This window comes from Boleophthalmus pectinirostris, unplaced genomic scaffold (genome assembly GCF_026225935.1).
Source record: "Boleophthalmus pectinirostris isolate CB_2022bp ecotype Guang Dong unplaced genomic scaffold, ASM2622593v1 HiC_scaffold_17, whole genome shotgun sequence".
NCBI lineage: Eukaryota > Metazoa > Chordata > Actinopteri > Gobiiformes > Gobiidae > Boleophthalmus > Boleophthalmus pectinirostris.
Genome location: NW_026571115.1, coordinates 24126305 through 24152046, shown reverse-complemented (window position 1 = coordinate 24152046; position 25742 = coordinate 24126305). Strand labels below are relative to the sequence as shown.

The 25742-nt window shown below is 37.9% G+C and overlaps 1 protein-coding gene across 1 annotated transcript in view; it reads right to left on the bottom strand.

The window, feature by feature from the left end:
* Window positions 1-25742, bottom strand: part of cacna1ha (calcium channel, voltage-dependent, T type, alpha 1H subunit a) — a 294384-nt gene that overhangs the window by 18120 nt on the left and 250522 nt on the right. Inside the window, exons 26-34 of the mRNA XM_055152604.1 lie at window positions 24329-24454; window positions 24139-24228; window positions 19201-19414; window positions 13723-13874; window positions 13528-13637; window positions 9512-9645; window positions 7925-7995; window positions 3285-3363; window positions 203-324 (exon numbers count right to left, since the gene is read on the bottom strand). Of these exons, the coding sequence (XP_055008579.1) occupies window positions 203-324; window positions 3285-3363; window positions 7925-7995; window positions 9512-9645; window positions 13528-13637; window positions 13723-13874; window positions 19201-19414; window positions 24139-24228; window positions 24329-24454 (1098 nt within the window). The remainder of the gene's footprint in view (window positions 1-202; window positions 325-3284; window positions 3364-7924; window positions 7996-9511; window positions 9646-13527; window positions 13638-13722; window positions 13875-19200; window positions 19415-24138; window positions 24229-24328; window positions 24455-25742) is intronic.

The following is a 25742-nucleotide window of genomic DNA, read 5'->3' as shown; positions in this document are numbered from 1 at the left end:
CTGACTTACAGGTTAGTCATGAATGAACCAAGCGCAAAAATTTCACAGTTTTATTATTACCAACCACCCCAAACCAAAAAAAATCTGGTCACTCTAAGTTAAGGTCATTAGTACGTATAGTTAAGTTTAGAATAACTCTGTAGAAATGAATGTAAGTCCATATAATGTCTCCAAACTTGTGCATATTTTTGTGTAACCCTACTTTCATAATCCCGTTCCAGTTGTCTCCCGTGGACACCCGGAACAGCGTGAGGAAGGCCATGCCGAAATTCTCAAAGGTGGCGTGTCTGCTCAGCCCCTCGCACGGGTTTTGCTCGCTGCACTCTGTAGGAATAAACAAAACAATGAGAACGAACGTAGTGTCAGGGATAAAATGTGGGAGGAATGTAAACAAAGTCATGGAATATGTACATAGAGCTGCGTGCTACGGGCTTTTGTGTATGACATTAAGAGGAGAGAGATTCGGGGCTAGTGTGACAGACCGTCCCCAAGATGGTTTATGACATCCTAACAGGCAAAAGCGCATGTCTTTAAGTGTTCTATGGAAGCCACTAAGGACAACAAGAACAGTCTTTGGTTATTTTTAGCGTTTGATTCTATTTTTACCACACGAGAGGCAAAAGTCTGTCAAACTAACAATGTTGTTAGGTTTTGAGTCCAGGAGAGATCACTCAATTACGGAACCACGCATGGGTGACGACTAAAACCTCTTCAGGCATGTTTTTGCATAATTCAATTCAATTCAATCCAATCTTTATTAAGAACACGTAATATCTGGTTCATAGTATTAAAAGAAAATTGTAAGAATAAAGAAATAATAATAATACAGTGCATGTTATAATGTAAACAAACAAGACCTCCAGTGTCTCCACAGCTTAGAGGTGAATCTTGACAGAGCTCCTCACAGGACTAGAGCTTCAATGATTTGATTACTCAGATTCATGGCTCTACACATATGTTTTTTTCCGGGCTATTGGGTGCGCTCTTAAGCCTCCAAACCCATCAAAAAGAATGCGCGCAATCCAGAGCGCCCTATAAAAGAATCCACTCAGGTGTCCCTTCACAACTTCAGTAAACTACAAAGCCGCACCACCCGCAGCGCACGCAAACACACACGGAGCAGACAGCGACACCCACAGCCACACTCATCACTCCACACAGATGAGGAACGGAACGGAGGAACGAACTGAAAAAGCGAGTGCAATGTGCCACTCTGAGCCACAACTGAACAACTGAGTCACTGCGAACTCGCCGACAATCCAGAGGTCCCAGACAGCACCCTCCCTACACGCCACAACTGAACAAAGCCCAGAGTCACCGTGAACGCGCCAAACAAAGTCCCACTGACCCATCAAACTGTTGTGTTTCCTTTAAAGTCCGGTGCAGTTTATTTGTGAAAAAAGTTCAAAAATAGACCATTTAATGACAGTGTGCCTTATAATCCAGAGCGCCTAATAGTGTGGAAAATACGGTAAGTGAATAAATACAACATCTGAACAGTAGACAGCACAGGGTCTCACACCACAATCTACAAACATTTCACTGGCGCTACAGAACCTTCAGTAATATTCTCGTTATAGAGTCGTTATAGGCCACTGTCAAACTCTGCAAACTCTTTTTTTCTTGTAGTTGCGCCAAAGATGCGCAGTATACAACGGCGAGCGTAATATCCCTTTTTCTAAATCAAATTAACAAATTGCCCAGATATTTTGATAAATGATGAGATAATTAAAATGTTACAAAATGTACTTACTTGGGTGTCACCTTAGATTCAACTTTTTACTTTTAAAAATCACACAAAAACTCTCTCAACTTTAACCTCTCAAATTTCAGACATATACTGACCATGGAGGCCTCGCACATGTATTTTAACTCCATGATCATGTCACGTTTGTTGCACTGTATGACGAGCTGAACAGCCTTGAAACCTGTTGAATAATTTTACAAATGTGCGGTTAAGATTCATGATAAGAAACCCTGACTGTATCACCACTGTCCTCTTCTTGCAAAGTACAGTTTATTAATTTTTTGAAAATCTAATGATACATGCAAATATTTTTTTGCTTTTCAAAATCCTCTGAAGGGTTTCGTCTCATTGAGCTCTGAAAAAACATCTCGAGTAACACACTCATCCTCTAGTGGAGAGAGCACTGTCCCCAAATGTAAGACCACACTCCCCAAATCCTCTTTTTCCTCTGTTGCTGTGACTCACTGGAATAACTTGCCAACAGAGATTCTAACTTGCACATGTTTTCAAATGTTTGCATGTGTGACAAAGAAGTGGCTGATCTCTAAACAAGTTTGTACATATTACGGATGAGTGTGATTTGAAAAATATGTTAGGCCTTGATACAGGGTGGAAGGGGTTCATGTATGTTGTTTTTAGAATAATATTTCAACACTATAACTCTAGTAATATCTCTAGTTTTAATTTATTTTTGGCCACTACACTGAATCTGTACTTTCTACCAACCTGCTCAGGGACTACAGGGGTAAATTAACATCCATGCTATAACCTGGTAGAGCAACTTTCCTATGACTTGTCTTGGTTAATATATTGTTGGGCACTGTCCCTGTACAAATAAAAGCATAGTACACCATACCATACCCTTAATGTTCAGTAATGTCCTTAATCTTCAGTTTATCAAGTTTTCATCTACTACAACAAGTAATTAAAATGTCTGTACTTGATTTATTTCCTTATACGTTGAGCAAAATGAGACCCCAGTGCGCTGTCTGTGTCCAATTACAAAGCATTACAAAGCGTTTTATTGTCCGAGAATCAGGAGGTCAGCATGATAGTTGTTTAGCTTTATCGTGACCACAAAATAAAGCATCCGAATTATTCATCCTGACGAGTTCATGAGCGCTTTCCAAAACTTTCAGACACCAGACCAGAGTCGCTTTAGAGGCACACAGCACGCGACAGATGTATTTTGACCTCAAGAGCTGCTTATACAACAACATTTTGCACAAATACATGGTAAGAAATCAGTTTAAGGCTTTTAAATCTACTTCGTCCTCATTGTGATCAGGCTGTGATGTCAAAACGGGTGGACAATGGGACAGAGGGGTCAAGAAACATGGTCTGGTTCGGGTTTCATCATGGTTTAGTCCTGATGTACGCTTGGTTTGGTCCTGGTCTAGTCTCTATTCTGTTATGACCCTACTTGTAATGACCACACTGAACCCTTTTCTGCCTTTTCAGCGTATTTATATATATATATATGTGTGTGTGTGTGTGCGTGTGTACTTGTGTATTTGTGTTGCTTTCTCAGACTGACCCAGTTTGCCAAACAGCTCCACTCCCAGCGCAGCGTAGATGAAGAACAGCAGCATGAAGAGAAGACCAAGATTCCCCACCTACAAGAAAAATACATATGTTAATAATAGCTACTACTACTTCTGCTACTACTACTACTGCTGCCATCAGCATTACTACTAATCACTACTATCTAAAGAGACAAAGAGAGAGATACTTTATTAATGCCGAGGGAAATTCAAAGGACTACTATCTCCGATGCTACTACAGAGCTCTGGAATGAATGAATTATGCATTACATTTTGTTTGTTTTAATTTGTATATTGTGTCTTATCTATACAGTAAGCCCCAAGTGAAACTGTAAATGCAAATTTGCTGTTCATATGCTGTTTTCTTTCTTGGAATTAAAAGGGTTTGGCATTATAAATACTTTTTACTTCAGCCTAAATCCTTTCGGTCATGATCCATGAGGTTGTAGTCTGTGTTTTGTTTTGTTTTGTACTGCCGCAAAATGACCGAATAAAGTACAACTACTACTACTACTACTACTACTACTACTACTACAACTACAACAACAGCTACTACACCTACAACTACAACAACTACAAAAAAAACAAACAACAATTACTACTACTACTACTAATTCTTCCTCATATACTACTACAACTACTACAACTAGTACTATAACAACAACTACAACTACTACTACAACAAAAACAACTACTACTACAACTATAACAACTACAACAAAAAAACAACAATTACTACTACTACTACTAATTCTTCCTCATATACTACTACAACTACAACAACTACTACAACTAGTACTACAACGACTACTACAACTACTACTACAACAACAACTCCAACTACTACAGCCACTACTATAACTATAACTATAACTACAACTACTACTGCCACTATTACTACTACTACTACTTCTACTACTACTACAACTATAACAACAACTACAACTACCACTACTACTACTACTACTACTACTACTACAACAACAGCTACTACACCTACAACTACAACAACTACAAAAAAAACAACAACAATTACTACTACTACTACTACTACTAATTCTTCCTCATATACTACTACAACTACTACAACTAGTACTACAATAACTACTACAACTACTACTACAACAAAAACAACTACAAATACTACTACAACTATAACAACTACAACAAAAAAACAACAATTACTACTACTACTACTAATTCTTCCTCATATACTACTACAACTACTACAACTAGTACTATAACAACAACTACAACTACTACTACAACAAAAACAACTACTACTACAACTATAACAACTACAACAAAAAAACAACAATTACTACTACTACTACTAATTCTTCCTCATATACTACTACAACTACAACAACTACTACAACTAGTACTACAACGACTACTACAACTACTACTACAACAACAACTCCAACTACTACAGCCACTACTATAACGATAACTATAACTACAACTACTACTGCCACTATTACTACTACTACTACTTCTACTACTACTACAACTATAACAACAACTACAACTACCAACTACTACTACTACTACTACTACTACTACAACAACAGCTACTACACCTACAACTACAACAACTACAAAAAAACAACAATTACTACTACTACTACTACTACTAATTCTTCCTCATATACTACTACAACTACTACAACTAGTACTACAATAACTACTACAACTACTACTACAACAAAAACAACTACAAATACTACTACAACTATAACAACTACAACAAAAAAACAACAATTACTACTACTACTACAAATTCTTCTTCATATACTACTACAACTACAACAACTACAACTAGTACTACAACAACTACTACAACTACTACTACAACAACAACTCCAACTACTACAGCCACTACTATAACTATAACTATAACTACAACTACTACTGCCACTACTACTACTACTACTACAACTACAACTACTACAGCCACTATTACTACTACTACTACTACTACTACTAATACTGCTACTACAACTACAACAACTACTACAACTAGTACTACAACAACTACTACAACTACTACTACAACAACAAGTACAACTACTACAGCCACTACTACTACTACTACTACAACTACAACTACTACTACTACAACTACTACAGCCACTATTACTACTACTACTACTACTACTACTACTACTACTACTACTACTACTACAACTATAACAACAACTACAACTACTACTGCCACTACTACTACTACTACACTACTGCTGCTAGAACCACAATTACAACAACAACTACAACAACAACAAGAACTACTACTACTACTACTACTTCCTCATATACTATTACCTCAAATACTAATTCCAGTACTAGTAATAACTACTAATACTCACTGGCAGTGCTACTACTACCTCCACTACTCTACTACTTTAACTACTACTACTACTACAGATGGAAATGAGCTTCCTAAGATAGAATCTGATTCCAGCATCTCTGCCCTCGGACATTATGTGTGCAGTGTCCTGTTAAATAAATAAATACATGAAAATGACATACTACTAAATCCAATACTACTAATGCTATCTCAAATACTACCTCAGATACCAGGATTACTACCACAACTACACAAAGTAATACTGGCATCGGAAGCAGAATCCATATGTTAATAATAAGCGTGGGGTAAGATAATCCCTGAGAAGCGAAGTGTGAAGTAAACATCTCCGTCTCCAGGGAACAGAAAGCATTAAGACACATTATGTAGGATTTATTCTCTTTAACAAGACATGTTTTTTCTGAACTGCACCTGCGACCGCTTTAAGATACACTTGCAGCACTGACTCCTTATGGTCTGTTTATAGAGTCATGATAATTTTAGGTTTTCGATGCAAGTAGTTTGAAAGTACATGATTACACGAAATGATCTCACTCTCGCTCTGAATACAGGAAAATATTCTTGACTGATGTGTATTTAACTCCAGTCTGCAGGTAGAAATAAGCAACTGGAAATAGGGTTGTCGCGATACCAAAATTCAAGTTTTGATACTCAGGAAAAGGATTCGCACTCAAAAACATTTTTTTAGACAACAGATGTAATTTTCAACACAAAATAATAGAAGTGTTTTATATGAACTCATGACAGTACTGATATAGAGATTGAGACCATTTTAAGACAATTTAGGAAAAGTAAAATTTTGTCCTGTTTATGTATTTTCCAGTATACTTGTTGAAATCTACTTTTGATAATTGTTTGAGTATAAATTAGTATCTCGATGGGTATAGATAATACATTTTATTAATGTCTATTTTTTTGTTAAAAAGTAGCTCTTCAAAAAACATGATTGAACTATTTGTTTTAGCTTTTTAATTTTAACTTAAAAAATAGGTTTTAATTAAATTTATTAACTATGCCCACCAAGATACAAATTTATTCTAAATTTTATTTTTTTTTTTTTATGAGCTCTTCAAAAAACATCATCAAACTTTTTCTTTTAGCTTTTTAATAAAAAAAAAAAAAAAAAACATTGCTAGTAAAAATTGTTGTAAAATGTAAAAATCATTTCAAATTTCAAGCCATGATATGTAACTTTTTGCCAACAAATTGAGTAAAATGAAAACCATTATGATTTTTATTGCATTAAAAACACAAAAAAACACGCCTTCTTACTGTGAGCAGGTTTATATCTCCACAAACCTGACTCTTAGGCTTCGTTCAGACTGCAGGGCTCAATGCTGAATTCAGATTTTTTTGTGAGGTTGTTCACATTTCCAATTAAATGTAACTTGTATGTGATCTCCAGTGTGAACTTTAAACGCCCCAAAAGTGTCCCGCATGTGCATTGGAGGACACAACGACGTCAGTGTTCATGAAAGTAGCCTAAACGCTGGGCTTGTCACACAAAATACGATCCATCCACGGCCGCTTTGTTTGTTTTGAGTCTTTAGCCTCCTTGTATTTGGCTCACAGGCTCTTTACTTTTTGTTGACATTGGAGCCAGGACCGCCTGTAGCAGCACTCAGCCGTTTCTTTGGCAGCCATTTCAAAAACTGATAAGAACCCTCCAATTTGGCCTGAATACAACAGTCCAACCTCGTTTTCCCTCCATTGACGAGACTCTGAGCCTGACGTGTAGGTGGGATGAATGTGACCTGACCGTTCAGACTGAAGTCCCATGTCAAAAGATCGGATATGTATCGGTTTTAGGAGCACATATCCAAATGGTCTGGGTTGCATTTGAAAAAAAATCAGATCTGTGTCGTTCAGACTGTCATTAAAAGATCAGATACAGGTCACAAAGGGGCCAAAAAATCAGATTTGGGTCACTTCAGGCTGCAGTCTGAACATAGCCTTATTTGTGCCACCTTATCACTTTAACAAATAAAAAAATAACTTGTATCTGTTTAGATTAATATCACGTAACATTACTTCATGAACACCATGCACTATTTTAACTTCAACTTGAATAAAACCATTATAGAAGCCAAAACATCTCAGCAGAAGTAGCAGCAAGAACTAATTTTTGGTTCGTTATGTAGAAGGATCTGACATGAGTGAAAGATTTATAAGAGCAGATCAATGTTTTATGAGGTGACATTCTGAACAAACATTCTCCACAAAAGAAGCATGAATAAAACAGGGCGCTCTTCTCTGATTGTTTACCTGTGGGAGCGCCTGCATCACCGTGTCCAGCAGAGATCTCATGCCTTTAGCCATTTTTAGCAGCTTCAGCACTACAACACAGAATGGGACAATTACACACAGACATATTCACTCTAAGCTCCATTGATTATTGTGATTTTAAAGTGATTTTATTGTGTTTGTAGGAGTAGATTTTGGGCTTTGTTTTTGAGCATTTTCAAATAATAATGAAGCAAGACCAAAAAAAAAAAAGTTGGACAAACAGAATAAATCAAAACAACTAAAAATATAAATATTCTGTTTTCAAGCATTTTTTTTGTTTGTTTATTTAACAATTCAACACTTTTAATGACAGTTCTCACTACTCGGACAGAATATTTTCCCTTGAAATTAGAGAAAAATTCAAAATATTTATTAAAACAACAATTCTAGAGTAATAAACGGAACAAACCTGTAGTTAAAATTATTTAGACCTTCAGGAAACACTACCTGACTTTATAATGTAATGTTTAAAAATGTATCTGGGAGCAGTGTCCTTAAAAACCTTTTTGGCTTCTACCACTCCCATGCAACACACGGGGGGTGTTCTACATGGATGTCTACTGGTGGAATGTTTAGAAGTTACCAGAAGCAAATACAGACAAATACATTTTAAGATATAAACGATATAAAATGGATTTAAGCAGCACATTTTCAGGAGCCTGTGATTAATACGAGCGTCCATGGTCTTGTTTAGGTGTTTGATTTTCAACAAAAAGGTGACATGGAAAAGGTTGTTATTAGTTTATACGACCATGGGGAAAAAAAAATAAAATCCTTACATTCTTCATTCTCTTTTTGCTTATTTTGATATGTTATAAACGATAAACTTTTGTGCCTTCTTTATCATTATTAGTTTGTATGACCATAATACAGTACAATACAAAAAAAAAAATAAGACATTGGGTTAAAATTATCTTTAGTTTATATGTAGTATGCATAGTATGTCATTTATTTTGCTATATGTAAATATTTGTAAAGTTTCGTCATCAATGTACAGCAACCACATCATTTTTGAAATTTTGAAACTATTTAATGAATAGAAGTGGGTTTTTATTATTATTATTCTACATTTTTTATGCTTTTCTGCTGTTTATAATGTATATGTAGTATGTATATGATTATTGTTTATCTCTTGGCAAAGACTTGAAAAAAAATAATAAAAAAAAAAACACAATAAAAGCTAAAAAACTGTGACTATAATTTGATGTCTGACAGATTTGTTTAACAATAAAATCAGCTCACGTGTAGTAGTCACAGCTAAATCGGTTCTATCTTTCTTTCAGATTGTGTTAAAATAAATCTCAGGTGAAAGTCTAATTTGTGTAGCAGCTCTTCAGACAGAGCAATGCCTACAGTTAACATCACAGCCCCAGGGATTGTTGATGAAATCAGCTGCAAAGTACTGCATCAATTGTTCATTATACACATGCATTTTTTAATTTTTAGGCTGTCAAACCTGAACTAGACCTTTAAACAAGCGCTAAATAAATACATAAATACATAAATAATGCAATATTAGTGTACACAGACAGTTGCACAAAGCCGTACAGCACTACATGTCCTTACCTCGAGCTATTCTGAGCACTCTCATGATCCTGATGATGGTCGGGTTTATGGGCAGAGCTGCGTTCATCTTCAGCTCCTCCAGTGTGATGCCCATTATGGACAAAGCCACGATCGCAATGTCCAGCTGATTCCACCTAGATACAAAAAAAAAAAACACTTTGTAATCTCGAGTTAGCGTTCTTTCAGTTTTTCAGTTCACTGTCTCTTTTTATTTTAGTGAATTTAGATTAAAATTGCACTGTGCAGCTTCTCTGGTGGTTACAATGTGGAGAAGTTATTGCTTTGCTATCTCGCATTTATTCATTACGGGTGTTTCTGTTGCTCAAAAATATAATAATTCCTTTTGTGGATAGAGGCGAGGTCCGTGTACCATTCGTTCTTTTGAATTGCAATTAAGAACGAAAAATATTAAAAAGGGGAAAACAGTTTGTCATTTCAATATTCCATGTTTAGTGTCAAACAAAAAAACACATTTCAACCTATTTCCAATATCTAATTTAAAGTTTATTTCATATAACACCAATCAAAAAACAGTCATTGTGACTTTTAATTTTGATATTTTATTCTCTCTGATTTATTTGCCTCGGAAGTTCTGCTGCTAGAAGGACTTACCTGAAAAATCTTTGCAATTTTGTGGATAAACATGCCCTCTTCTTTTATAGCGATGCGTTTACTTTCATGTCTTAGAAAGTAATTGTTAAACTCTAAGACGAGAAACAGGTAGCAGCGAGGCAATAAACATAACTTCTGGGGCATATAAACCAGAGAGAATAAAATATCAAAATTAAAATAGGCGCTGAGACTGTTTTTGGATTGGTGTCATTAGAAATTAAGGAAATAAGTTTGAAATCTGTTATAATAATGAAATAAACCGTTTTCCCATTTTATTGTTTTTCGTTCTTAATTGAAATTCAAAAGAACAAACGGTACACAGACCAGGCGACTCTCCACAAATCTGAATTGTAATGTAGTGTAACCTGCTGTAACCTGTGTGTCTCCCTTGTGATAGATTGGTTATATCAGGGGTGTCAAACATACGGCCCGGGGGCCAGATCCGGCCCTCCAAGACCTTTAATCTGGCCCTCGGTTGATTTTCTATTAAAATATTGGTAATTTTCTGTGGTGCTGAGCAGAGCAGCGTCTCCAGCATCTGTGCTGGCCCCTCCCACCAGAGCAGCACAAATGAAAACTTGTCTCTTTCCAAACGCTCTTAAATGATGATCGTTTTGACTGTTCACCGTGACACCCTCATCAGCAAAATGTCCAAAATGAGAAAAGCGGACGCCAAGTGCAGGATTTTCCAAGAAAAATGTACTTATTCCTGTTTACATACAAGTTCATGTTAAAACATTGTGTTGAAATTGCAATTTTCTTTCAGGTTGTTCATAATATTATAATATTTTGTAAAAGAAAGATTTGCATTTCTCTGAGCAAATATTTGAACTTATTTTTATTTTTGGGGTATATATGCCTTGAGTTTTCTGATTCGGCCCCTTTGGGATCAAAGTAGGTTGGATACGGCCCCCGGACCAAAATGAGTTTGACACTCCTGGGTTTTACCTTTAGGCCTACTGCAGAACATTCTAGACAAAGAAATAACAATTCCATGGAGAAGACAAGCAGGTGGCCGACCCTCTACTAGAAATGTTACGCAATGCACCTCTAATAAAAAACCCACACATTTAAGCTCAGGGGAAGAGAAGATGTTTCTCTGCTGGGTAAAACTTGGCACAAACAGAAGAGAGAAGACCCTGACCTGACCTGACTGTTACTGATGTGTAATAGTTTAGAGTGTAAAATATATTATAGATTAATCCTCCAGACTGATATGTGTAGACGTCTTGATTCTATTTCTCCACATAATCAGTCTGAGATGGTGTCACAACAGCAGAACAGGATGAGAAATCAAACTTTTGCGAGATCTAGATGACAGAAAAAGCACATACATCTTTCTCATCCATAAACGCGCCTTCCTCCGCTCGTTTTTCACACACTAAATAATCTGGATTTGTGCTAAAATAGGTCAAAGTATATCTACAGGCTCTGTTCACACACCAGGAACACGTTTGGATGCAATGATAACTTCCGGTGGGTTCTTTTCGCGGTAGTAAATCTCACAAAATCCAGGAAAAATGAGAAAATGTCCCAGTTTTCTTCATCTACTGTACATGTCATTGTAGCGTTCTGTTATGTTCAACTAAACAACAATTACAACCATACCTCAGTTTTCATCATTTCCCTACTGACACACAACTCAGAAGAGATGAGTGCACCAAATTCAAGATGATTCCAAACAACACATACGTTTGCAGTCTTCATTTTACCGCTGATGACATTTACTTCGATGGGTTTTATCACAGTCGGTCGGTGTTGTCATCGCATATTTCCAAATGTCTTCCTGGTTTGTGACGTAAGCGTGAATAGAGCCTATTTTGGCGTCACCGTGTTTGTTTTAGTTCGGTTGTTTACGCCCATACTTCAGTGCTGCTCTGGGATTGGTCAGAGCCAGTGTTGAGAAGAGCAAAGTTGCAAAAGCTGGGGCCTGGTCACATGGATTCTAGAGTGATTTTAAACTGACAAACATTGCAGTAATTCATCTTAAAAGGGCCCATATTACTCTATTTTCTGATCTATGTTATAATGTTCTTTACCTGGAGTTATGTTTTGTTTGTTTAACTTACAAACTATGCATATTTAAGATGTATTCTTCTCTTAAACATGTGTTTTTAAACTCCATATACATTTAGCATGATTCATCAGCCAGTTTTACTTGGTGGAAACTGTTTGACCTCACAGCATTAAGATTCGTTCGCTTGACAGTAGGCGGGTACTTTTTTTATTTAACCAACCCTGCTATTTGGTCGTGACGTATGTAATGCGCTGCAATGCTCAGTGGTGTCCAAGTAATTGCCAGCACAACAGCAAACAAAACAAAAACTGAAAATCCTTGATCTCGGGAATCGTTGCCAACACAGAACGTATGGCTTCATCTACATCCATCTCGACCGCTTTGTTCACTGTTGTGCTGTACAACAAAAACCACAAACGGGACCCAGACAGGCGCTTGAGTTTGACGTCATGGCTTCACAGCTCTTCGCGGTCTACAACTTCCGTGGTTCTTGAAAACCGTCTAGTGTATTCCAATTCCTGACCTAGTCGATAGAGAGAAATGAAATTGAGCGGAGGCACTAGGTGACACCAGCCTGGCTACATCTTCACTAGGATCATTTGGATAATTTCAGACCTGGAATTTCCAGTCTCTACTTTATAAAAGGTAAACAGTAACTTAACTTGAAAACTACTACTTCATGACATCACAAGGTGGAACAAAGCATTTTGAGTTTTGGAGAGGAAGACAGACTAATAATCCAGGATTACTCAAACGTGTGAATGAAACAAAACAACGCTTGGAATGTTTTTGAGGAGGTAACAAAGTCCTAACATGACAAGAGAATTTTGCCCAATACAGGACCTTCAATTCATTAATTCTGGATAACTGTGTTACTTTGAAAATCAACATTAGTCAAATCAAGTTAAAATATTACTAATTTAAGTCAGTTGAACATATTTACTTTACATAAATTCGCATGGGATAAATACAACCTGGGGATGTCTGATAATTTGCAAATTACCGCCCCACCTCTGTGTTATTGGCAGAGCATTTGCACGGGAAAAGCAAAGTCCGTAAATTACTCTATTTTACTGACACTGACACAGAGATTGAAAGAGAAAAAAATGCGTAAAGGAAAGAAAGTGATAGAAAAGGCGCAATTACAACAACAAATACTGAGATGCAGATTCGAAAGGGACTAGTATTATCACCGGACGTCTGTGTTTGGCGAAATTCAGTAGGCAATTTGCTGCGAAATTTTTACTTTATAAATTACAGACACGGCGCATTCGGACGGGATTAAGATCTCAGGAATCCTCCACAATTATTACAAATCACCAAAGGTCCACAGGTAAAACTAATCCCGTGCGAATAGGGCTTTAGGTAGGAAGAGGAAAGAACAAACCTGTCTTTAAAAAATCGCTGTATACCAAAAGCCACGAGTTTGAGCAGGGCCTCGACGACGAAGATGCACGTGAACACATAGTTGCAGTACTTCAGAACTTCCTCCAAATACTGCAAAGTAAACAACATCGTCATACTTCCACCAAAAATAAACAGTACATTAGCAGAATCAAGTTTATGAGGCGAGCCGTTTTACGTGAGGCTGGTTGTAGTGCTCGATGCTCATGGTGAAGACGTTGATGCAGATGATGAAGGTGATGAAGAGGTCCAGGTAGTGGCTGGTGCACAGGGTGTGGATGGAGAGCCGGACGGGGGAGTAGTCGGCGTAGTACGGTCTCTGCTTGGCCTCTGCGGAGCAAAGTTAAACAGTCAAAAACATATTTAAGAAGGATAAGACTCGGGATTTGAACACATGCTAAGTGGCCAGCTCTCTGTCAGCAGATATGAAAGAGGAGTTTGCTCAGAACTATGGAAGCATATGAGGACATGAGAGACAGAGCTTTACATTTAGAAAAATCAGAAAAGAAGCTTAAATTCAGCTGATCGATATAATTAAAGAAGCTGTACCTGATTTCATTTTAAATAACTTGTAGTCTAAACCTGTTCCTCACTTCATTCAGAGCATCATAATTATTCACCATGATCTGTTTATGAGCCTTTTTCTCAAGTTTCAGAGGCCAGAATGAACAACAACTAGGATGCTAACACTGCATTAACTTTCTTTCCTGTTTGTGGCCCATAAAAGTACATTTTACTCAATGGATACATGGATAAAAATCAGGTACAATCCCTTTATCTGATGTTTATGTCATTGTGATGCATTGTAATTTCTCGATACACAAATGCACTGGTAGATAGAACTAAAAGTACTAGGGGTGTAACGGTACACAAAAATCAAGGTTTGGTACGTATCACGCTTTTGAGGTCATGGTTCGGTTCATTTTCAGTACAGTGTTGGAAGAAAATACTAAATTATGTGCTTGTTGTTTATTTATGTTTTTATTAAACCAACAATTTGTTTTAACATTATACAAAGGGGAAAATAAAATAAATGCAAAGTGCTGCTTGTAATCAGTTAAATATAATATTCTCAAATAAGCAACAAATGCATGAAATATTATTAAAAAAAATAATTCCTTGTAAACAGTAAAATAAACTGGGTGGGAGAGGAGATTTCGTGCCGGTGATAGTCAAAAGTGAGGACTGTGGCGCGACAGCCGTAGTTGCGAGGATTCACATAGTTCAGAGGGACGAAGTCAAGGCGGAGGGCAGCTGTTGTCAAGGTGGTCGCCCTAACTATAAAGCGCTACGGGAAACACTGCTCCAATCATGGATGTAGTGGCAGAATGTAAACATACAAAAACTGGGTGCATTCACGCGGGCACTGCCCTGCACTGAACCGAACGTCCCGTACTGAAACGGTTCGGCGCAAACACATGTACCGTTACACCCCTAAAAGGTACTGCTTTATAATCGGGCATTTTCTATCAAAGTCTGTGCTCACATGTCCATAGCTGATGTTATGATTGCTCGAGCGTGCACTGTAAAAACCATGCCCACATGCCTATTCATGGGTTTCAGCTTCCTGGTGATAAGCGCCATTTTGAAGAATATTTTGAATATATATTGAATATTTTGTTTTGAATTGCTATGGCAACGGTGCAAATTTCACATAGACCTGAAACCCATGGATTTAAACAGAAATATAAGAAGAGAAGATGAAGTCAAGTTCAACATCACAATAACAACAGCTCATCTTACACGGTCTGAATTCACTGTGCAACTTTTCTGCCTGCTACCTGCTTGTCTCCATGAAGATGCTATTACTTTGCCTGAAAAGCTCCACAGTGGGGCATTAAAGTTATCTATCTCCTGACACTTCAGATCAGAAACATGCATGTTTTTCAAGGTATTTTTCAGCTATAAAATCACCTGTAGTTGAATAAATGCTGCAATACTCAGGAACTTCTCAGGCAAAGTAATAACATCTCCATGGAGACGAGCAGATGATCAACCCACCACAAGAAAAGTGACGCAGTACACCTTTAAAGCTATCGTCACTGTGATGTTGAACCATGCAGCTATTTCAACCCCACATGGCATCTTTAATCAAAAAACCATTTCATGAATTATTTAGAGAAAAGATTCAAGGCCTGCTCAGTTTTAGACCACTGAGCCTCAGCAGAAAGATGAGTAGTAGCGCTCTGCTCACACTAAATGCTGAATGTAAGCATGTACAATGGCTTTAGCCTCGTGTTGGCAGTATGCGGCTCACCTACAGCGCAGCAGCTCGATCAAGCAAATGTTAGCATGTACTGAATAGATAGCAGCTAAAATGCCTGCTATGTTTCTGAGTCTGCCAGTCAAAGCTCGTAAACACACCCTTTATCCTGGTTGTTCTGGGAGACACTTTTAGGTTTAGGAGTTGGCATGCTTTTGAAGTAGTAGAAGCTTTGTGGTTATTTTTGAGGGATTTTGAGGGATTATGAAAAAGGGAAACTCGTTGGTAGTTTAAGCATGCACAGGAAATGTTATTGAAACTAGAATTATGCAAACAGATGGGTAGTACTGAGTTACATTTACCTTTTAATACAATTATTTTTGTTGTAGGGAGTATTATACTAAGTGTAATATGGAGGCCAAGATAAAAAAAAGACTGAGCTGGATGATAGAATTGATTTTAGAGAATGTTTTATCCTCTTCTTCTATTCAAAAAATGTAGATTATTTTGTTTTGTGCTTCCAATTACAATAACTTGAAATTATAAATCAGATGCTATGTAAAGAAAGTTACTCTTATTTGCCATATAACTCCTCCAAATACTTTTTTACTCTCACTTGGTAGTAAATTCTTAGGTAGATTCTTAGTTTGTACTTTTGGCCTCTAATAACTTTACCGTTATCGGCTTATCCAGGTCTGACTGTAATGTTTACAGTGAGCATCGGTATGAACAAGGAGCTGTAGAATTTCTTTACTTTGAGTTTTCCATGCAGGTTATAGAGGGATTAGTACCACTTCATAATGACTACACTTTCAAGAGCCTTAATAAAGCATGAACAAAAGACTGAACTCATAATGAAACGGTCGTTTATAAGGAATGAGTCAGGCTTCGTAACTGTAATGCTATTTATTATTTTATTGTTTAGGTGAAGTTTATAAATTTCCTTATTGGTTGGACATGGGCAGCAGATACAACATATGTAAAGGTGCTTCCATAACTTCCATAACCTTTATCGTGTCTAAAAATAGTTAAACTGTCTTAAAAATGCCTTCCTTGTGCATAATTTTGTGTGATGAAATAGGTAGAGGTATTCTGTTTTAGAGCTCACTGCCACTTCTTGTATTTTTGTACTTTTCTTTTCAGCTTTTTGCACACGAAACTGCCACTTAATTCATGTAAAACTATGATAAATATTCCACCAACCCAAAACCTAACCCCTAAAACTTCTTAAAGGTCCAATATTACGCAAAATTTACTCTTGTGAGCTTTAAGTCATGTTATAATGCTCTTATCTACTCAAAAACATAGTTAGAGTTGTGTTTTATTTCATTCACATATTTGAGTAATCCATTATTATTCCTCTGTCTAAATCCCCAAAGCTCAAAATGCTCTGTTCCACCTTGTGATGTCATGAAGCTGTAGCTTTCAAGTTAACAGCTACATTTGACTGCCTTTAGTTCAGGGGTGTGGGACGCGGGGTTTCGCTGTCCACCAACTTCTCCCGACATGAGATATAAAAAAAAAAAAAAAGAAACATAAAATAGCTACCACTTAAATGTCAAACCAGAGCTATTGGCAATGGTGAAAACAACCACAACAACCACAACCATATCTGCAGTACTGTCCTATAGTGACCTGAGACATGAGGGACCGGGACTAAACCAGGACTAAACCAGGTGTAAGCCAGGACTAAACCAGAATTGAACCAGGACTGAGCGTCAGTACGAGCCCAGAGGCGCACCTGCATAAACCGTCGGGTGACTGCAGGAGAAAGGACAGGCACAGAGCTCCGAGTCTCACAGGGCTAAACGCGTCTGTCCCCTTGCAGACACCCTGCTGCGTGGGCTCGGGGTTCTTCTTCCTCTCTTTCTCAAGTCAAAGATTAGTCCTGGTTTAGACCTGGTTTAGTCCTGTTTAGTCCTAATTTAGACCTGGTTTAGTCCTGGTTCAGTCCTGGTTCAGACCTGGTGTAGTTCTGGTTTAGTCCTGATTTAGTCCCTGGTTTAGACCTGGTATAGTTCTGATGTAGTCCCTGGTTTAGACCTGGTTCAGACCTGGTGTAGTTCTGGTTTAGTCCTGATTTAGTCCCTGGTTTAGACCTGGTTTAGTCCTGGTTCAGACCTGGTTCAGAACTGGTGTAGTTCTGGTTTAGTCCTAATTTAGTCCCTGGTTTAGACCTGGTTTAGTTCTGATTTAGTCCCTGGTTTAGACCTGGTTTAGTCCTGGTTCAGTCCTGGTTCAGTCCTGGTTCAGACCTGGTTCAGAACTGGTGTAGTTCTGGTTTAGTCCTAATTTAGTCCCTGGTTTAGACCTGGTTTAGTTCTGATTTAGTCCCTGGTTTAGACCTGGTTTAGTCCTGGTGTAGTCCTGGTTCAGACCTGGTTTAGTCCTGGTGTAGTCCTGGTTCAGTCCTGGTGTAGTCCTGGTTTAGTCCTGGTGTAGTCTTGGTTTAGTCCTGGTGTAGTCCTGGTTCAGACCTGGTTTAGTCCTGGTTTAGTCCTGGTGTAGTCCTGGTTTAGTCCTGGTGTAGTCTTGGTTTAGTCCTGGTTCAGTCCTGGTTAGTCCTGGTTTAGTCCTGGTTTAGTCCTGGTTCAGTCCTGGTGTAGTCCTGGTTAGTCCTGGTTCAGTCCTGGTGTAGTCCTGGTTTAGTCCTGGTGTTTGGTTTAGTCCTGGTGTAGTCCTGGTTCAGACCTGGTTTAGTCCTGGTTTAGTCCTGGTTTAGTCCTGGTGTAGTCCTGGTTTAGTCCCTGGTTTAGACCTGGTTCAGTCCTGGTTTAGTCCTGGTTTAGTCCTGGTGTAGTCTTGGTTTAGTCCTGGTTTAGACCTGGTTCAGTCCTGGTTTAGTCCTGTTGTCACATCGTTGACGTCAAAAATTGCGTACCCCTACTTAAAAAATCTCCACTACACCACTGCTTTAGTTCAGTAGTTGAAATCATCTATACGATTCTAGTGAAGGTGTATGGAGTTTAAAAACACAGTGGAACAAGGTGGAACACGGTGTTTTCAGTTTGAGAGAAGAGCTCAGCCTAAATATGCAGGATTTGAAGAAACAAAACACAGCTCCAGCTTTGTTTATGACGAGGAAACATTACAAAATAGATCAGAAAATAGCATAATATGGACCGTTTAAGTAGTTACTAAGCCTGAATAAACAATTAGTTCACTCTGAATTAAGTCTTTCTCTCATGTTTTAAGGCTAACCAAGCTATAGTCATTATAAAGTGCTACCGAGGGATCATTTTGGACTGAAATCATGCACTTATCGCATGCACCAGATTGCCTTAGCCCACATATGAACCAGTGTGAACCAGCCAATCTGTCCGTCTCTCCCTCTTCGGGTTAGAACCATCATATCCGAATCGTTTTTTTTTTTTTTTTCTTTCTTTCTGTCATTCCCGATCACTCCGTTCAGGCTCTGATAGCAAGCAGTGCTCAGAAAAATAGACTACCGACCAGCCCCTCCATTCTCCTTACTCCTACGCCTTTTCTCCAACATCTTCTGCCTCTTCTCCTCCCTCAAGCGGGCCTCCTCCTCCTCCTGGTCCTGACGGCACTTGTGGAAGTTCTCCACCACCACGCCCACGAACATGTTGAGGACGAAGAAGCTGACGATGAGGAGGAAGGAGATGAAGTAGAGCAGCATCCAGGGGTTGTGGTTCCGCACGGGCTGAGGACACAGGGAGAGAGAACGTAGATTTATGAGTGGTAAATAAAAAAAAATAGTTGTGTGTCAAATCACTGATGCCAAAGCAGAGGTGGGTAGTACTCAGTTTTAAAGAAATTGCACTATTCAGAGTACTTTTCTAGCACCATACTTTCACGCCTACTTGAGTAAAATGTCTGACAGTGTACAGGACTCTTAAAAGTTTTACTGACTCTTCCCACTGTGAGTAAGTCTACAAGCGACAAAAGCTTAATGTCGACAGTATGAAATGATTTGAACATTTGTTTCTTGCACCGCTCCTTCAGACATAATGCAGCTTTTCTTGTCATTGTGTCTATCCTTTGAAAAAAACTAAACAAAAACACATTTTCTGCATTTATTAATGTTTTGTCCTTCAAATTACAGCAACTTCAAAATATAAATCAGCTTCAATTTTATGTTCAAATTTCCCTAAGTAGTTTTTTATTTTTACTTGAGGATTTTTTAGGAATACTACTTAGTGCATCCACTTAATGAGCAATATTATTTTGAAGTAACGTTACTCTTACTTGAGTACAAACAGCTTTTCATAGGCTTATATGTACTGCATTAGGTATCACAGTGGCTTAGGGTGGCACAATAGAGGAGAATAAACATGTCCGATATTCAGTGTTGGGGAGTAACAGATTACATGTACGTAATCAGAGTACAAATTATGAGTAACTGTATTCAGTTACAGTTACTGTTTGAGTGAGTGGTAATTGGATTACAGTTACTTTGTTGAAATAAATGGATTACATGGCGGTATTTTCCTGTTTTCACATTTTGGACTATATCCTTTTTTTTTTCTTTTTTTTTTTCTCGGTAATTCCACTCATTGCCGGACACTAAATCAGAGCTAAAATCAGGTCTAAACCAGGACTAAACCAGGTCTAAACCAGGACTAAACCAGGACTAAACCAGGTCTAAACAGGACAGGTCTAAACTAAACCAGGTCTAAACTAAACCAGGTCTAAACCAGGACTAAACCAGGTCTAAACCAGGACTAAACCAGGTCTAAACCAGGACTAAACCAGGTCTAAACCAGGACTCTAAACCAGGACTAAACCAGGTCTAAACTAATCTAAATCAGGTCTAAAACCAGGTCTAAATCAGGTCTAAACCAGGACTAAACCAGGTCTAAACCAGGACTAAACCAGGTCTAAACCAGGACTAAACCAGGACTAAAACCAAGTCTAAACCAGGTCTAAAACCAGGTCTAAACTAGATCTAAATCAGGTCTAAAACCAGGTCTAAAACAGGACTAAACCAGGATTAAACCAGGACTAAAACAGGATTTAACAGGACTAAATCATGCCTCGTGGACGTGTCTCCTCCTCTTCTATCAATAATATTTTTAATACGGTTCAGTAAAGTCTGGGCTTATTATTTTCTTTAAGCAGACAAAACATCTTATGTGAAGATTTCCTCGTCTTTGCTTCTCTACAGTAAATCAAGTAATCCAAAGTATTCAGATTACATTACTCACCTTAAGAAATTTAATGGATTCTGTTACAAACTACATTTTGGGGTATATAATCTGTAATCTGTAGGGGAATACATTTTAAAAGTCACCTTCCCAACACTGCCGATATTTAGAAACATTGTAGAATATTGTTTGTATGCAGGTCAGTTCAATTAAAGGTACACTATGTAACATTTCTGGAGGAGTGTTTGCCACCTGCTTGTCTCTATGGAGATATTCATGTATGGGATTAATGTCATGGTGTTAATTTTCATTGAATTATTTTATTATTCTTGACCCAGATTTATTTTGTATTTCTCTAGCCGTGTGTGGGTTTTTGAGTTTTACTTCCTGTTGTATTGATTGTTTGCCCCGCCCGAATGTGTCTCACCTGCGTTTGATTATCTTCTGACTCCCATATGGACCTCGAATTTGACATCACATCCGATCTTGAAGCATATTATTATATTTTGTGTGTCAGACTACGTGGATTATGATTATGACTATTCCCTCATCTTACAAGTTTAAATAATTAAATTTTTGAAATGTGCACTTCATTTTATGTTATGATTTCTTTAACGTTGCAACCTTAGGGACATTAATGCTCGTTAAATCGAATATTTGTTCATTATTGGTCTCACCACAACACGACTACCAAACCCATAAGCAGTGATACAGACGAGGTAAAGTATTGCAGTAATACGAGTGACTGAAATTGTCATTTAAACCACCAAAGTGTCCAAACACAATGAAAATACTTCATATTTACACGTCAGAGTGGGCGGAGCCATCTTGCCATTCCAGGAAAAGAGGCGTGTGTCATGCGTGTCGCTAGGCAACTTCCTCAGAAAAATGATTTGGAAGGACAATCGAACACAAAGTATAGACCCTGTGTTCTCCTTTGCCCTTTGTTGGTTCATTTGTCATTATCAGTGTCATGTCTCTGGATTTTTTTTGTTTGGCTGTTCTTTCTTCTATTAAACCACTTTGCAAATGCACTCCTGTATTTCTGGGCCCTTCCTCTGCTCGAAACTTGACAATTAAACTTGTATATCCTGCATTTATTCAGTGACAGTTTTTATTGCTCAAAAATAATAATGAAAAAGTTGTGTTGTTACTTTGAGCTTGTCAGATTGTTACAAGACAAACTGTCAAAATCAGTTCTTAACCAAGACTTAACAAGAACAAGTTGAAGGCTAAATTATACTGAGAAAAAACTTCTTGAATGTTTTAAGTCACAACTTCTATTTGTTACATAAGGAAGAAAAGATACTGTAACCTGAGAGTTTTCTTTCACTGTGATGTGGAAAAGGCATCAGCTAATAATTCATTACTATAATATTATTTTTGCAACTTGCGGTGAATTTGTGCATAACTCATTCAGTCAATAGCACGAGGTGAACTGAGGTTTTGAATATAGTGAAGAGAAAAAAAACTTAAGACATCCTACAGAACCCAAACGTGTCTGCGCCTTATCCCTGCGCTGTCGGATCTGGAGTGGTGTTAACCCCGGGTTAAGACATCTTCAGACTGGACTTAACTTTACCCACAGGACTGAGACTTTACTATGCAGCTGCAGTGTTCCAGTCTGTGTAATGATTTTGTTTTTTGTATTGATTCTGCTTTAGCCACTCATTTACACACCGCAGTCTCTAGGTTAAAAAGGCTTCAAATCAGAAAATTAATTACAGTAATTTTAAGTAGATGAATTTACTGGATGGACCTCAATTATTGAACTTGTTAAAACTGCACTTATCCCATTAGCAGATTTTAATACCCAATTTTGATCCACAAGTAAAAAGCATATTTAAAAATGAACTGCTAGTCTGCGTGTTCCTTCTCTCACGCACTTCTGAATTAAAGTTATTTTAAATAGAGGCTATTTTACTTCTGTGGCGTATTAACCGCTAACACATAATAACATTAAGATCACCATGTTACCTTTTTATTGTTTTGAGAATACTATATTTGCCAAAAAGGACAAGTTTAATCCTTTTGCTCTCTGCACTGTCACTCCCCCTTCAGAGCGCTACCACAAAATAATCAGATCCTGCTAATGAAACTATTGCACATCACATCAGGTTTGTCAAGTTGTTGTGTACAGTTTAGTATCATGTTTTAGCATACCATATTTTTTGAACTATAAGTCATACTTTTTTCATGGTTTGGGTGGTCCTGCGACTTATACTCCGGTGTGACATATATATTCAAATTTTCAGACTGACAGCCATGACAGGGCGCTCTACGCTTGTGTGTCAGTATCTGCTACTACTGTACAGTTGTTACTTCAAGCCCTACTGCGCATGTCTCCTGCAGAAAAAGCCGCTGTCCTGCTGCAAGTAGTGAAATATTCAGCCGAAAATGGTAATCGAGCAGCAGAAAGAAAGTTCAGAGTGAGCAAGAAACTTGTGAGAGACTGGTGGAAAGTGGGAATGGAGAACACAGCTTCACGGCAACCAAAAGGGTGCACCATGCAACTTTTCTGGAAGTCATGGGATGGATCGACAACGCCTGGACTTCAGTGACAACCAAAAACATCCTGTCGCGATTCAGAAAGGTGGGAATAATTCTAACTGGAACTGATGCTGAGTCTGACGAAAGCTACACAGAAGAAGAAGTGGCGCTCTGTTTACCTCTATGGTTTACCTTTGGAGGTCGCGAAGTTGCTCAGAAGTGACACCGAGGATGAAGAATTCAATGGATTTGGAGTGAGATGGAGAGTTTGTTAAACCTGTTATGTTCTGTTGTTTATGCTATAGTTTATCTGAAGAACTGTTCATATTTGACGTTAACAGTCTGTTGTTCTCTATTCTGTTGTTATTACTGTAACTTGCCTTTCAAGATGAAATGTCGGTTCTTGGTCTCTGATTTTATAAAATAAATTTCCCCCAAAAAGTGTGACTTATAGTCCAATGTGACTTATATATGTTTTTTTCTTCTTCATTACACATTTTTTGGCTGGTGTGACTTATACTCCAGAGCAACTTATAATCCAAAAAATACGGTTATTTATGGAAAATTGTGGTGTGGGAGCAGGGGTGACGTAGACTTGGACAGAATCTTACAGCTAAATGTAAAGAGGGTTTGAAAAGGCAAGTTTTTGATGAGGGAACAATCTTAGAACATGATAGAAAGCTCAAAAAAGTGATTCTGTATAATATCCTCACTTAAAGCTTGATATTAATTTGTGAACTTAAATCACGTTATTTACTGAAATTCACAATTCCAACACAGTGGATACTACCTGTTGGTCTACTCCTACTGCATCCAGTCCATCGTACATGATATTCACCCAACCGTCTTTACACGACAGCACGAACAAGGACATCAGCGCCTGGAAACAAAAAAGCACCATTTTAGTTCAAGTTTATTTAATTATTTATTGGTATTTTTTATTTTTAATTTGGTTTGTCGTCCTTGCTCCTGTGTATCACCTGAATGAGGTTGTCAAAGTTGTATTTCCTGCGTATCCAGCGGTACTTGGCCTCCAGACAGTCGGACTTGTTGGTGATGTTTTTGGTGTCCAGGCCTTCACAGTGGTAGAATTTGCCTTTGAAGAGCTGCGATGACAAGGACAGAAGAATAAATGTACTACAAAACGGAAAAGATCTACTGAAAATAAACATGGCTTGAATTTAAAATAGCTATCTTGTTTTATCTTTTGTTTAGAGTTTCAACTTTCAAGACATTTCCAGCTGGCTTCAATTTTTTGTTCAGATTTCATGAGAGAGTAAAAAAAAAACAACTCCACAGACAGATATTCATGTTTGATACAAGAAAAATACACTGAAACCCAAAAAATAAATAAGATAATAAAGTTAATAAGTGCTTGAATCAAGTCGTCGTTATCTTGATCGTTATATTTCAAGTATATTTTTTCTTACATCAAATGCAGTAGCAAAATGTACCCAAATCAAAATAATTGTTACTTGATTCCAGTGGTTAACTTCTCTCCAGCTGTCTTATTAAATTTAATTTTTTCCAGTGTAAATAATTTGAAAATCAAAGAAAAACAACTAAATAAATCTAACCTAGACCCCGTTTACACTGAAACGAATCCACGTATCACCGTATCACCTTATCGGAAACGATCTGCGTCCAGACACGTCATTTCTGTATCCGCAATCAAAGCGTTCCCTGTCCACACAGTAACGCAAAACCGCCTGAAACACTAGTCACGTGATAGGCTAGTGTCTCGCCATCACGATATCCCGACGTCACATGAGCGGTAAAAACAAGGAAGTTTGAAGTTGCAGCAGCTGATTTTGATGGTAAGTGTAAAAACTGTTCGTGGACCAATGACGAGGTTCAGTTGTTACTTTGCGTAACACTGGACTTTAAGACGAGCACGGCGGCTAAGAGCGAGGATTGACTCGTTTCTGTTTCCGCAAGCCTTCCCTATCCACACAGCTTTGAGAATATTTGTTTACATTTTACAGAAACAAAACTTAAAACCACATGGCTAATTTGCATAAACTAACCGCTCAAAAAACAGCTCGCTATTGTGCGCTGATGCGGTTCAGCTTCTGTCGGACTAAAGGACACGACTCAGTGGAATATATGTGTTCTTTCTGTGACAGAGGGATGTTCTGCTGATGGTGAGTCTGTTCTGTGCTTCTACTGCGTTGGAGATGGTTCATGTTAAACGTTTCAGAGATTATATGTCTGCAAGTCGTACACATAGACCGTATATATGAATGGACATATATTCTAGCCTCTTAGCATTTTGGCGGTGAATTACTTTGCGGTGCATAGACCTACATCAGCGTATCAGTGTTTTCAGGCGTCCACACAGTGCCGGGTCAGATCTATACTCAAATGAATTCGTGTGAGCTGGCGACACCAGAT